General features: G+C 35.4%; 1 protein-coding gene across 4 annotated transcripts in view; it reads right to left on the bottom strand.

Moving 5' to 3' along the window:
* TASP1 (taspase 1) overlaps nt 1-13,687 on the bottom strand; it is a 318,398-nt gene that overhangs the window by 86,329 nt on the left and 218,382 nt on the right. For all 4 annotated transcript variants that reach the window (XM_023217842.2, XM_023217841.1, XM_023217840.1 and 1 more), the window contains one exon: nt 13,211-13,284. In XM_023217842.2, the coding sequence (XP_023073610.1) occupies nt 13,211-13,284 (74 nt within the window). The remainder of the gene's footprint in view (nt 1-13,210; nt 13,285-13,687) is intronic.

Below are 13,687 nucleotides of genomic sequence, written 5' to 3'. Positions count from 1 at the left end.
GATTTGTACCCCCATGAAACCAAATCCTAAAGAGAACATTTTCCACACAGAACATTTCTATTACTGCCCCCAAATTCCCTCATGCCCTTTTCTTGAAGCAATCACTTTCTGACTTCTATCACCATAGCTTAGTTGGGCCAGTTATTAAACTTCATATAAATAGAATAATTCACTTAGTATTCTTTTATGTCTGGCTTTGTTCACTCAACATAACTTTGTGAACAAAGTTAAAGTTATGGAAGAAAATTATTTAGCTTTGTGAGGGTTTACCCGTGGCCCAAGATCTTATTAAAGTTTTATAAATAGGCCAAGTGTCCAGTGGCTCATACATGTAATCCCAGTGCTTTGGGAGGCCGAGGTGGGAGTATCACTTGAGGCCAAGAGTTTGAGATGATGCCAGCCTGGGCAACACAGCAAGACCTCATCTCTACAAAACATTTAAAAATTATCCAGGCCTAGAGGTGTACCTATAATCTTAGCTACTTGGGGAGCTGAGGCAGGAGGATCGTTTGAGCCCAGGAGTTCGAAGTTACAGTGAGCTATGATTGTGCCACTGCACTCCGAGTGGGTGACAGAGTGAGATCCTGTCTCTAAAGTAAATAAATAAATAAATAAATTACACTATTTAGGTAAATAGGATGATTTTATGAGGTTTTCAGACATTAAAGCTGAGAAAAGTTAATAGTCATCAAGATTCATACATACATAATCACATTTGAAATGATAAAATAATGAAAGAAAAAATATCTTAAATAAATTGCAATTTCCAGACAAACATCTATTCCTATATCAAATTTGATTTCTTAATTTATCTCTCATTTACATTTCTTTTCTGAATCTCTGTTCAGAAATAATCTTTTGTTACGCACAATAAAATCTTTTTAGCACAAATAATCTTTTGTGTTACTGCCCTAGTCTTAATACCACAAAGTCACCTGTTTTACCTTGGTTATATTTTTATCTTTAAGAGCAGGATACACTTATTAAGTCAGTTATGCCCCAATAACCTTGTGAATAAAACATCTGAGAATTAAAAACAAATAAGGGTGTTACTATTTCAGTAATCCTCATCCAATTTCAGAAAAATCACTTCCCTAAAGCAGCAACTTCGCCTGAAAAATTCTTTATATCCCTAAACAGACGGAAAGAAAAGTGAAATTATGAGAAACCTATGGCAGTTTACTAGATATTGTGTGCTTTTAGTAGTTTAGCACTGGTAATACTTGAAGGCCAAGAGTAAATTAATAGGATAATATTTTAAAATGTATACTTAATCAAAGTTTAAGGTACGTAAGCAATTAGGTAAGCTTGTGAAGAAGCTGACCAAAATACATACATCAGGAGATACAAGTGTCCATCTAAATTTCCTCTTTCATTTTTTTAAAAGAATGTTTTATTAAGGTTGTTGAATGTATAATTTCCCATTTTGGAAATCTTTATTGTAAAGACAATTCTTTCATCCGATGACAAACAATATCCACACTGCTGGTGATTATTCTGGCCCTCCACATTGAATAAAATTTGGTTTCATTCATTTATTGATTGATTGATTGATTGATTGATTTATGAGACGGAGTCTCCCTGTGTTGCCCAGGCTGGAGTGCAGTGGCGCGATCTCAGCTCACTGCAACCTCCGCCTCCCACGTTCAAGCACTTCTCCTGCCCCAGCCTCCCAAGTAGCTGGGACTACAGGTGCGTGCCACCATGCCCAGCTCATTTTGTGTGTGTGCGTGTGTGTTTGTGTTTCTTTTTGTATTTTTAGTAGAGACAGGATTCCACCATGTTAGCCAGGATGGTCTCGATCTCCTGACTTCATGATCCGCCTGCCTCAGTCTCCCAAAGTCCTGAGATTACAGGCTAGAGCCACCACGCCCAGCTGGTTTCTTCCTGCGACAAAAATTTCCATCTATAATTCTGAGACAATATTTAATAATTTCTGCAGTGTTTGGTGGACCCTGTTGCATCAACAAATCTGGCAATTCCTTTCCCTCAGAATGCTGTGAAACTGCAGAAGAGTTGGACGGTATTCCTGCTGATTTCAAAGCTGATACATTGATTTTTAGGGTTGCCTCTTCTGTGGAGGAACACTGCCTTGATTACAGTACAGCACCTTAACAGTAAGTCTTAAAGTCTGGTACTGTTAAGTCCTCTAACTCTGATGTTTTTTAAAGTTGATTTTTGCGGTTCTAGGTCCTTTAAATTCCCATACAAATTATCAAATCAACTTGTCAATTTCTTATTAAAAATGTCTGCTGGAATTTTTATTGAGATTGCTTTGGATCTACAGCTGAATGTGGAAAAAATGACTATCTTCCTGTGTTTTCCAATCCATGAATATGGCACGTTTCTCTATTTAGGTTGTCTTCTATTTCTCTCAGCAAGGTTTTGTACTTTTCAGGGAACAGGTCTTGCGCATCGCTCGTTAGATTCATTTCATGTCCTCTGAGAATAACTATGGTTTTTACTATTTCTTTTCCAAGTTTTATCTTTTATTTGCTTTATTGTACTAGTGGAGCATCCAATAAAATACTGAATAGAAGTGACGAGTGGATGGCCTCTTTGCCTGCTGTCCGTGTTAGAAAGAAAGTGTTCAGTGTTTCACCAATTAGTATGATTTTAGCTGTAGGTTTTTGATAGATGATGCCCTTAATCACATTGAGGAATTTTCCTTGGATATCTCATATTTTGAGATTTTTATCATTCACGCAAGTTGAGATGATCATATGGAATCAAGAGGAACATATGGGTTTTCTCCTTTATTTTGGTAACACAGTAAATTATATCAATTAACATTAATATATCATAAAATTCATCCATTTAAATAACTGTTCAATTCAGTAGTTTTTAATATATTTGCAAAATGTGCAATGTTCTAATTCCAGAACATTTTCATCACCTCTAAAAGAAACCCTGTGCCCACTAGCACTCACTCCCCATTCCCTTACCCCTACCACTAATCTACCTTATCTCTGGATTTTCCTATTCTGGACATTTCATATAAACAAAAATCATACACTATGTGGCCTTTAGTGTCTGGCTTCTTGTACCTAGAATAATGTTTTCAAGGTTCATCCAAACTACAGTATGTATAGGCACTTCATTCCTTTTTATAGCTGAAAATATTCCATTGTGTGAAAATTTCACATTTTGTTTATCCATTCATCAGTTGATGGGCATTTGGATTGTTTCTTCCTTTTTTTTTTTTTTTTGCTATTATGAATAATGCTGCTGTAAGTATCTATGCACAAGTTTTTATGTGGACATATCCTTTCATTTTCTCGGGTATATACCTAGGAACGGAAGTGCTGGGTCACATGGTAACTCTACGTTTAACTTTTTGAGGAACTGCCAAACCGCTGTCCAACGTAGCTGCACCATTTTTACATTCCTATCAGCGACATATGAGGGTTCCAATTTCTCCACATCCTCACCAATACTTGTTATTATTCACAATTTTTATCATAGCTGTCTTATTGGATGTGAAGTGGTATCTACTTGTGGTTGTGATCTGCATTTCGCTAATGACTACTGATGATGAGCATCTTTTCCTGAGCTTACTGGCTATTTGTATATCTTCTTTAGAAAAATGTCTACTCAGATCTCATGCCCATTTTATGCCTTTTTATTGTTCAGTTGTAAGAGTTCTATATATGTTCTGGTACAAGCTCTTCACCAATTATATGATTTGCAAATGTTTTTTCCTATTTTGTAAGCTTTTTTTTAACTTTCTTGATGGTATCCTTTGAAGTGTAAAAGTTTTAAATTTTTATGATTTCCTATTTATTTTTTCTTTTGTTGCTTGTGCTTTTAGGATCATATCTAAGAAATAACTGCATAATCCAAAGACAGAAAGATTTACTCCTAAGTCCTCCTAAGAAATGTAGAGTTTTACCTCTTAACACTTTGGTTCCTGATATAGTTTGAGTTAGTTTTTATATATGGGATAAAGGGCCCAACTTCATTCTTTTACATGTGGATATCCTTATGTTCCAGTATCATTTGTTGGCAATGACTGACTTTTGAAATGTTAAGTCAAATGTGCATTCCTTGGAAAAACCTTATTTGGTGTCCACACGCAATAATGCTGCTGGATTTTTCATCCCAAAATAATAACTTAATAAGCATCTCTGCATATATATTCATGACAGCTATTGGTCTGTAGTTTTCCTTCCTTGTAACATCTTTGTCAAATACTGAGGTTACCCTTGTCTCATAAAATGGGTTGGAAAACAACTCTGCTTTGTTTTTCTGAAAGAAATGGCATAAGATTAATGTTATTTCTTCCTAAAATGTCTGATATAAGATACCAGTGACACCATCTGGGCATAAAGTTTACTTTATGAGAATGTTTTGCTTATAGAAATTCAATTTCTTAAATATGTAAATGGTTATTTAAATTTTGGGTTTTTGTGTGTGTTTAGTTTGTTAAGTTGGTTGTTTTTAATAAATTAATAAATTTCATCCAAGTTGGTGCCTCTGTTGAAATGAAGTTAGCCATTTAATGCCTACAGAATCAGTGATCCTGCATTACTATTTCCTTTTCATTCTTGCTGTTGGTATATTTGAGGGTTTCTTTCTTTCTTTCCTAATCATTATTTCTAAAGCTTTATCAATTGCACTAATTTTTTTTTCAAAGAACTGCCTAGCTTTGTTTTTCTCCATTTTAAAATTTCTTTTCTATGTTATTGTTTGCATTCTTATTTTGATTATTTTCCATATATTCTTCTTAAAGCTTCTTAAGATTATAGCTTAACTCACTTACTTTAAACTTTCTTTTCTACCATAAGTATTTAAGGACATACTTTTCCTTTTAATGTTTTAATTGCATCCTATAAATTCTGATCTATTGTTTTCATTATCATTCAGCTGAAAATAACTGCCAGTTTCTCTTGGTAAATATTCCTTATGAACTTGAAAATAATAACTTGTTGAATGTAATGTTCTATAAATAAGACTTTGGTCAAGTTGGGTCTATTATTCATATCCTTACTAATTTTTATTCAAGTCATCTACTATTGTATGTCTTATTTCATACTGAGAGAAAGAAGGATGTTAAAGTTTCCAACTATGATTGTAGATTTGTCTAGTACTTTTATTATTCTCAATTTTTGCTTCTTTTACTAGGCACATATACATTTAGAAGTTTTATACCTTTTTAATTGAATTGACCACGTTTTCAATATGAAATGTCCTGTTTTATCTCATATCTCCCATGCTGACATTAATATAGCCATATCAGTTTTTCTTTTTGAAAATTATTTTATTTCTAGTTTTTATCTCATTGAACTTTTTCTATTATTTTTCATCCTTCCTGGGTTTGAAATTATCTTTTAAATGATGTGAATATACACAATGTCAATTATTTTATGTTTTTAATTTTTTCAACTGACATACTAATCATTTTATTTTACTGACACATAATATTTGACATATGTATGGGACACACGTGATATTTTGTTTCATGCACACAATATGTTATGATCAAGTCAGGGTATTTGGGGTATCCATCACCCTGAGTATTTATCATTTCTATATATTGAGAAAATTTCAAGCTCCATCTTCTAGCTACTGGAAATATATAATACATTGTTGTTAACTACAGTCAACTTACTCTATCAAAAATTAGAACTCATACTTTTTATCTAACTGTACAACTGTACCCATTGACCAATCTCTCTTCATTCCCTCCTCCCACTCACACACCCTTGCAAAGTTCTGGTATTTATCATTGTACTCTCTAGCTCCATGAGATCAGCATTTTTTAGCTCTCACATGTAAGTGAGAACATGCTAAATTTGTCTTTCTGTGCCTGCCTTACTTCACTTAACATAACGACCTCCACTTCCATCCATGTTGCAAATGACATGATTTCATTCTTTAATATGCCCAAATAATGTTCCATTGTGTATATATGCTACATTTTCTTGATCCGTTCATCTGTTGATCTACTCTTAGGTTGATTCTGTATCTTTGCTACTGTGAGTAGTGCTGCAATAAACATGCAAGTACAGCGCAGGTATCCCTTTGATGTACTGATGCCCTTTTCTTTGAATAAACACCCAGTAATAGAAAGGTTGGATTGCAAGGTAGTACTATTTTCATTTTTTTGAGAAATCTCCATACTGTGTCCCATAGTGGCTGTATGAATTTACATTTCTACCAACAGTGTAGGAGTTTCCTTTTTTCTGCATCCTCACCAGGACCTGTTATATTTTGTCTTTTTAATAACTGCTATTCCAAGTGGGTAAGATAATATCTGACTGTGTTTATGATTTGCATTTCCCTGATGATTAGTGATGCTGAACATTTTGTCACGTCCGTTGGCCATCTGTATGTCTTCTTTTGAGAGATGTCTACTCACGTTTTTTGCCTACGTTTTAATGGGATTGTTTTGTTTTTTTAAACATTGAGTTGTTTGAGTTCCTTGTATATTCTGATTATTAGTCCTCTGTCAGATGAAAAGTTTGCAAATATTTTCTCCCATTCAACTGGTTGTCTGTTCATTCTGTCAACTGTTTCCTTTCCTGTGAAGAAGCTTTTTAGTTTAGTAAGAGTCCTATTTGTCTCAGTTTTGTTGTCTGTGCTTTTGAGGTCTTGGCCATAAAAATCTTTGCCTAAACCAATGTCCTGAAGTATTTTCCCTAGGTTTTCTTCTAGTAGTTTTATAGTTTGGGGCCTTCCATTTAAGATTTTAATCAATCTTGAATGGATTTTTAGATACGAAGAGAGACAGGTATCCAGTTTCATTATTCTGCTTATGAATATCTAATTTTCCCAGCACCACTTATTGAAGAGGGGGTCCCTTCCCCAATGTATGTTCTTAGAGCCTTTGTGAAAAATCAGTTGGCTATAAAGGTATGGATTTCTGGATTCTCTATTCTGTTCTATTGGTCTATATGCCTGTTTTTATCATAATGTTTTGGTTACTATAGGCTTGTAAGGTATTCTGAAGTAAAGTAGTGTGAAGTATTCAGCTTTGTTCTTTTTGCCAAGGATTGCTTTGGCTATTTGGGCTCTTTTGGGGTTCCATATAAATTTTAGGATTGTCTTTTCTATTACTGTGGAAAATACCATTGGTATTTGGTCAATAGGGTTGTTTTAAAGATATTAATTCTTCTGATCCATGAGCATGGGATGTCTTTCCATTTGTCTGTGTCCTCTTCAATTTCTTTCATCAATATTTTGCAGTCTTCCTAGTAGAGGTCTTTCATCTCCTTGGTTAAATTTATTACTAGGTATTTCTTTTTAGTTATTGTAAATGGGATTGCCTTCTTGATTTCTTTCTCCAGGCAGTTCATTATTGCTGTATAAAAATGTTACTAATTTTTACATGTTGATTTTGTATCCTGGATCAGGAATTTCCCTTAAGCAAGGTTTGGGATCTGAGTCCAGGTGAGACTCTAGAGAATTCTCCATTCTTATAGTCCAGGCACCAGCATTCTAACCATGGGAGACTTCTGTTTGTTTATAGGCAAGCCATCAGCTTTCCATGATGCTAAGGTGTTCGTTTTGCTCTTTGTAAGCTCCTCCAGATTTCTGTGCCGTGGAGTATTTCTTCACTCTCTTATCCTGGCACTAGGCTTCGGTACAACATTGCCTTGCCCTTGATGAAGGCCCTGTACATGTTGGGAGCAGGAGAGGTTTTTAAAACTCTCTTTTGCTTTAACCCAGCCTTCTGTTGCAACTGTGTTGCAGTTGATAAAGGACCACTATTGCTTATGAGTTGTCTTGCGGCTCTCTTGCTATGCCTCTAGTCTTTCTTTGGCCACTGCCATGTATTTGGTGAAAATCTTATGCACCTTAATGAAACACTCACAATTCTTTGCTCTGCTCCAAGCTTTTGGTGTGTTGCCACTTGATGAAGGCCTCATAGAGAAAAACTGGTGGTGGGTATAAGCTCTCTGTGAATGGAGTGTCTCAGGATTTTAATCTGTTACACCAGCTCACACATGCCCATAAAGAGTTCATTAAAAATTTGGCTGATTTATCTTTATATACCTCTGTGTTGAGTTTGACTCCTCCTCCTGCTGCTCTGCCAGGGAATAAAGAAATCGGAGGTTTTTGTCTCCTAGCAAGGGCTTGTCTCTTTCTGGAATTTAGTTTACTTAAGTTTTTCTCTACATATTAAGTTCTCTGGATACTTTTTAAAAATTTATGATTCTATAGATTATGCAGCTCATTCACATAATTGGGAGTAGAAGCAACAGTCTCTTGTAACTTTCTTCATTCTAATTAGAAGTGGAGTTTCTTTTCACTTCTTTTGATAACCCCCTCTTGTGTACGTCATGTTTTATATTTAAGTCTTCCTCCTAAGGCTTTATGTGAGAGGTAAGTTTTAAGTCTAGCAAAAAGCACTCAGAAATCTCATCTCTGATATCCTTTGTAAATATACATTCACTGAGTTTTTTAAAAAAGTCCTGGAAACCATCTTCATGAAGATAAAACATGTTAGAACACAGTAGACACTACATTGGTATTGCAAAACTCCTACTGAAAATTGAATAGCAACATATTTGTTTATGTAATCTGGAATGTTGAATTTGGAATTCTGCAGACTGGAAGCAACATCAAGGACTTAATGGGGTCTAATTATCTGTATTGAGACAGATAAGGTTTTGCTTCCTTATTCTTATCATATCATATCACAGGAAGGGCTTAAGGCGAACTAAGGATTTCTTATGCTCATATGACAGATGAGGCCTCTGGGATCCAGAGGCAGAGTGATCAAACCACAGCTCACAGTGTGCATGGAGTGGGAAGGCAACCCAGGCTCCAACTTCCTGGCACTGCACCCATCCCAATACTTATTTATTTTAACTGCATGGCCCAAAGAACTAGTCAGATGTACCAATAATAGAAATCCTGGCACGACCTCATGAGGTTTGGAAGACTTCATGGCATTAAAATAGAAAATGGTAAAAACAAAATGTAAATATCACTGAGTTACCACCCAGTGCCCTGTGCTTTCCCTAGTTTAGGGAAATATGGTTTGGGCAACATCTGTCCTGTTTCATTAGCATGTGTCAGAGTATGACACAGGGTTTGTCACACAAGGCAGAGAAGCATCACAAGTAAGTATTTGTTGGGCGACAGAGCGATACTCCATCTCAAAACAACAACAACAACAACAAAATTTGTTGAGTAAAACTTTTTTTTAGAAAAGCTGAGTAATGTCACAAAAAACATCCTAAGAGGACAGTACCTTGATCATGAAAAAGCTTAATCTCTTAGATCCCACTGGAAAACAAGGAACTATTATAGAAATATTTTGCAAAATATTTGTAATGGGATGTGTTATTATCTGAATTTTGGTCATTCTAGTCAGGAATTCAAAACGAGAAAAAGGTAATAGTTTGGGGGAATGTAATCATTCATCCAATGCAGACTTAGTTAAACCAAGGGTGATATTTTTTGAACTGCATCATTTCAAGTACAAGGCCCAAAGAACTAATCAAATGTGCCACAAGACCCAAGAGTGAAATTTTAAATTTTTTTAATTTGAAAATAATTTAAGAATTACAGAATAGTTCTGGGAAGATCTATACATCCTTTACTAAGGTTCACCTACTTTTGCTCCATTTGCTTTGCAGTTTGCTATTGCTCTATCCATCCATTCATCCACATATTTTTCTGAACCACTGAGAAAATATTGCCTATATTATAGCCCTGTACCCCTAGATGCATTAGTATATATTTCCTAAGAATAAAAATATTATACACCACAGTACAGTAACCAACCTCAGCAAGTTTAACAATGATATGACACTTTTTACTATCCATATTCCAATTTTGTAAATTGACCTAATAATGCATTTGTAGCATTTTTCCGATATAGGATCTAGTCTAGGACCAGTTACTGCATTTAGCTGTCACATCTCTTTAGTATTGTTTCCTCTGGAATATTTCTGCAGCCTCTGTCTTTTATGACATTGATATTATTGAAGAACACGGTTCTTTTCTTCTTTCTTCACAGAATGTTCCTCATTTTAAATTTGTCTGATGTTTCTTCACAGTTAGGTTCAGGTTATATATTTCCAGATGGAATACTAGACAAGTGATACTGTATCCTCAAGTTATCATAGCCAGAGGCACATATTGTCCATCTGCCCCTCATTGTTGGTATTAATTTTGATCACATGGTCAAGGTGTTGCCTGGTTTCTCCATTATATAGTTATTATTTTTCCCTACAACTAATAAGAAGTCTGTGGAGAGACACTTAAAGACTATAAAATAGTCTGCTCCTAGTCAAGGAAATTTTTATAACAGTATTTTCACTGTAGTTATAAAAAGTGACCTCCACATAATAAAAGAAACCTAATTTCATGTATGATAGTTGAGTAAGTTCCATGCCAGTTTTAACATCTGTTTCTATTACAGTAGTCCATGCACACTGGGTGTTTATTAAAAACTCTTCATTAACTGTCTGCTATCTGGGTAGGATATGGGCAATCTGTTTTTAAAATCCAACTGGTACCAATGCCCTAATTTTGACTCCTTAGAAAGAAATCTTCACCTTATGCTATCAAAGCAGTTTAGAAATTAAATTAAATGATTTAATTGTAATAACATTCTTTTAAAAAGGAGACTTGTAAAAGAACCTAGCTCTATTCATATTATATATGCATTCTGGTTACAATGATATTGATTATTATCCAGCCTTTTCTAAGCAATATGATTTTTAGCTAAGCTTTAATTCAAGGCTTTAACTTGGATTAAACACAGCTAGCTCATACACGTTCAAATGGCCAGGTGGCTTCAGTTTCTGAGTTTGGTAACAAGCAGAAGGAAGACAATTTTTGAAAAGCAGGGCACAAGTGTTTTAACTTTTTAAAATAGTTTTTAAATTTTAAATATTTTAAGATGCCTTCTTACTCATTGTGCTACCATGGCTCTCAACATTATGGAGAAACATGCTTCGGAAACCAGTCACGATGCTGAATGGGTATGCCACTAGTTAGCTCAACTATTCTTTTATAGAAGTGAGGAAACCAGAGGGAGAAGAAGGTCCAAAGCTTAAACAGAATACAAACATTGTTATAGCCCCTTTTCGCTTTTGAGCTCAGCCTCTCATCTACAACTTTGTCTTACTTGCAATACAAAAAAAAAATTCTAGCATTTATAACAAAAGAGGTAATTTTTCTTTTTGACCAATAGAATTCAGCAGCCAAATCATTCGTGTTTTTGTTTTCAGGTTTTCTTTTTTTCTTTTTTTTTTTTCTTGAAAGTATTTGTAGTCACAGGCTCAAAGGGGAAAGGAAGGAAGAGGGATTAACTCTCTTCAAGGAAGGTCAAAAACATAATTTACAAGAGAGGCAAGAGGACTAGCTGTATCTGCTGGCCCAGTTGACTACCAGCTGGAGAATTTACCAACAGTAAGAAAACCATGTCTACCAGATGTCAAGCAATATAACTGGAGGCCAAATATCTTCGGGCTCATAGCAGGACTCTCCACTCTTTACTACCTGTATTTCACATTAAATAGTAAGGTGTCTTTCACGGGCCACCAGCAAGGATAACAAAAAATTTCCACACAAGGGACTTAATAACATAATCATACCCGACCAGACTGGCTTCAGTGCTGAAGTCCACTTCAAACATGCTCTTTTGTTAAAAAGCAATCTTAGTTCTGAATCATTATGTAAGGGGACAGAGAAACTGAAATGACTGCAAGCTACTTGTATGCAAGGATTCTTGGGGTTTATCAGGCTTGTTTCACATATGGGAACTGTTTTGTCACTGAGAAGAAATGAATCTGAAAATATGAATAACCATTTTCATACTTATTCATTAAACCTGTGCTATTCAATATGGTAGCCATGAGTCACATGTGGCTATTTAAATTTAAATTAAGTAAAATTTAAAATTCAGGTCCTCAATCAAACTAGCCACATTTAAGTGCTCAATAACCACATGTGGCTAGTAGCTTCCCTGTTGGAAAACAGAGATATAAAATGTTTACATCACACAAAATTCTATTAGTGCTGTTCTAAACCCTTAAATCACCTTTAAAATAGGTAATTGTATTTCCATTCTATATAAATTATGAAACAAAGCAATCTTTTACGTATTCTCTTAGAAAATAGGTCTACTAACACAATATAAATGTTGTACCAGGTGAAGGTGAAGCAAAGGGGGAGGGTGGATCTCAGTAATATTTTCACAATATAAGCCAATCCTTGTCTGAATAAATGTTCTTTATACTACTCACAAAAGTTCTGTGGAACTACAGGCTGGCTGGATAATATACAAAGGACAGTCAGGATGGGTATTACATGACAAATAAGCAATAAAGTGTTCTTTATTATATTTATCCTTTATCTATGATTCAATCTGTATCAGACAGTTCATATCAGAAGTTTTCCTATTTTATATGTCAAAATGTGCAAAATAAATCATTTCCTTTAAAAACAAGGCTGCCCAGCTTCACAGCTTTAGAACTGAGGGACTTTAATGCCAAGTAAACATCACAGGCCACAGCTGTTTCTAAAAAATTTATGAACAAGAAGAACATGAGGCCAATATAAAATAAAATCCACAAATCAAGTTGCTTACTCCAGGCTCAACCATCATGAGTCCAGAGAAGCCAAGCAACTCCGGAGACCGTACGTGGATGCCTACATGATTACCGTAACTCACTGAGGGATGAGCGCCACGGGCATGTGGCACATGGACAAAGACCTTTGATTCTGCCCACGAAGACACCATGTCAGGGCATGACAGAACACACTGAAAGATCAGACGGGTCATACTTGCAAGCATGTCAGCCACCTGTGCCATTAAAAATGCAGGATGGGCCAAAGCTTGTTTGACTCAGTTTCCTTTATTCCAACACTCCTTGCAGAATCATCCATCTGCAATCATCCATCTATGTCAGCTCATCAGCTTCACTCCCATTTTCTCTTCCCAAATCCCAGTTTCCTCTTTTCTACTTATTCACAATGGGCAAAAAGGAAGAAGCTGGGGCTGTGGGGGAAGGTGCGCAGGCTTTTCCTAATGCTCCCTTGCTATGTCACCAAAAGCAAAATAGACATGCTGGTTTTCTCTGGAGCTGTTAGCATTGTTAACTGTTCTTATTCAGATTCTTATAAAGATCACAGAGCTACTGCCCAAGAAAAGCTGAAAAAATTCATCCACATCAACTTAGCTGGTTAGAGGTTTGTGCGATGGCTACAAGGTTTTCAGATTATGAACCAGTTTTTTCCCGCTTACCTTGGCTTTCCCATCCTGGGCTGACATATATCCAACACACATGCTCTCCGTCGTGTGGCTCCACAGAAATTCCACTGCCGTAAAAGAGAACACAAATAGGCACATTCAGATCACAGATGGAAAATAAATCTTTGCTTTTTAATAGAACAGGTAAAGATAGCTTTATATTTAACACACTCAGTTCCCCACTTTCCATTTGCTCCTTCATAAATGTCAAGATGATTTATCACTAAAACTGTGTAATGCCATTTACTGTGAAATGAAAAATGTATTTCTTTCCTGTCAAAACTTATGATTATTACATGTAAAATAAATGCTCTTCTGTTTGACTCTTGTAACATTAAATGCACACACATTCATACATACGGTATACAGTGATTTAGTAAATGTAATATTCCATAGTGTGGTTTCTTTTTTTTTTTTTTTTTTTATTATACTTTAAGTTCTAGGGTACATGTGCATAACGTGCAGGTTACA

Source organism: Piliocolobus tephrosceles, chromosome 20, assembly GCF_002776525.5.
Source record: "Piliocolobus tephrosceles isolate RC106 chromosome 20, ASM277652v3, whole genome shotgun sequence".
Taxonomy (NCBI): domain Eukaryota; kingdom Metazoa; phylum Chordata; class Mammalia; order Primates; family Cercopithecidae; genus Piliocolobus; species Piliocolobus tephrosceles.
This window is presented reverse-complemented; position numbering and strand designations above follow the sequence as displayed.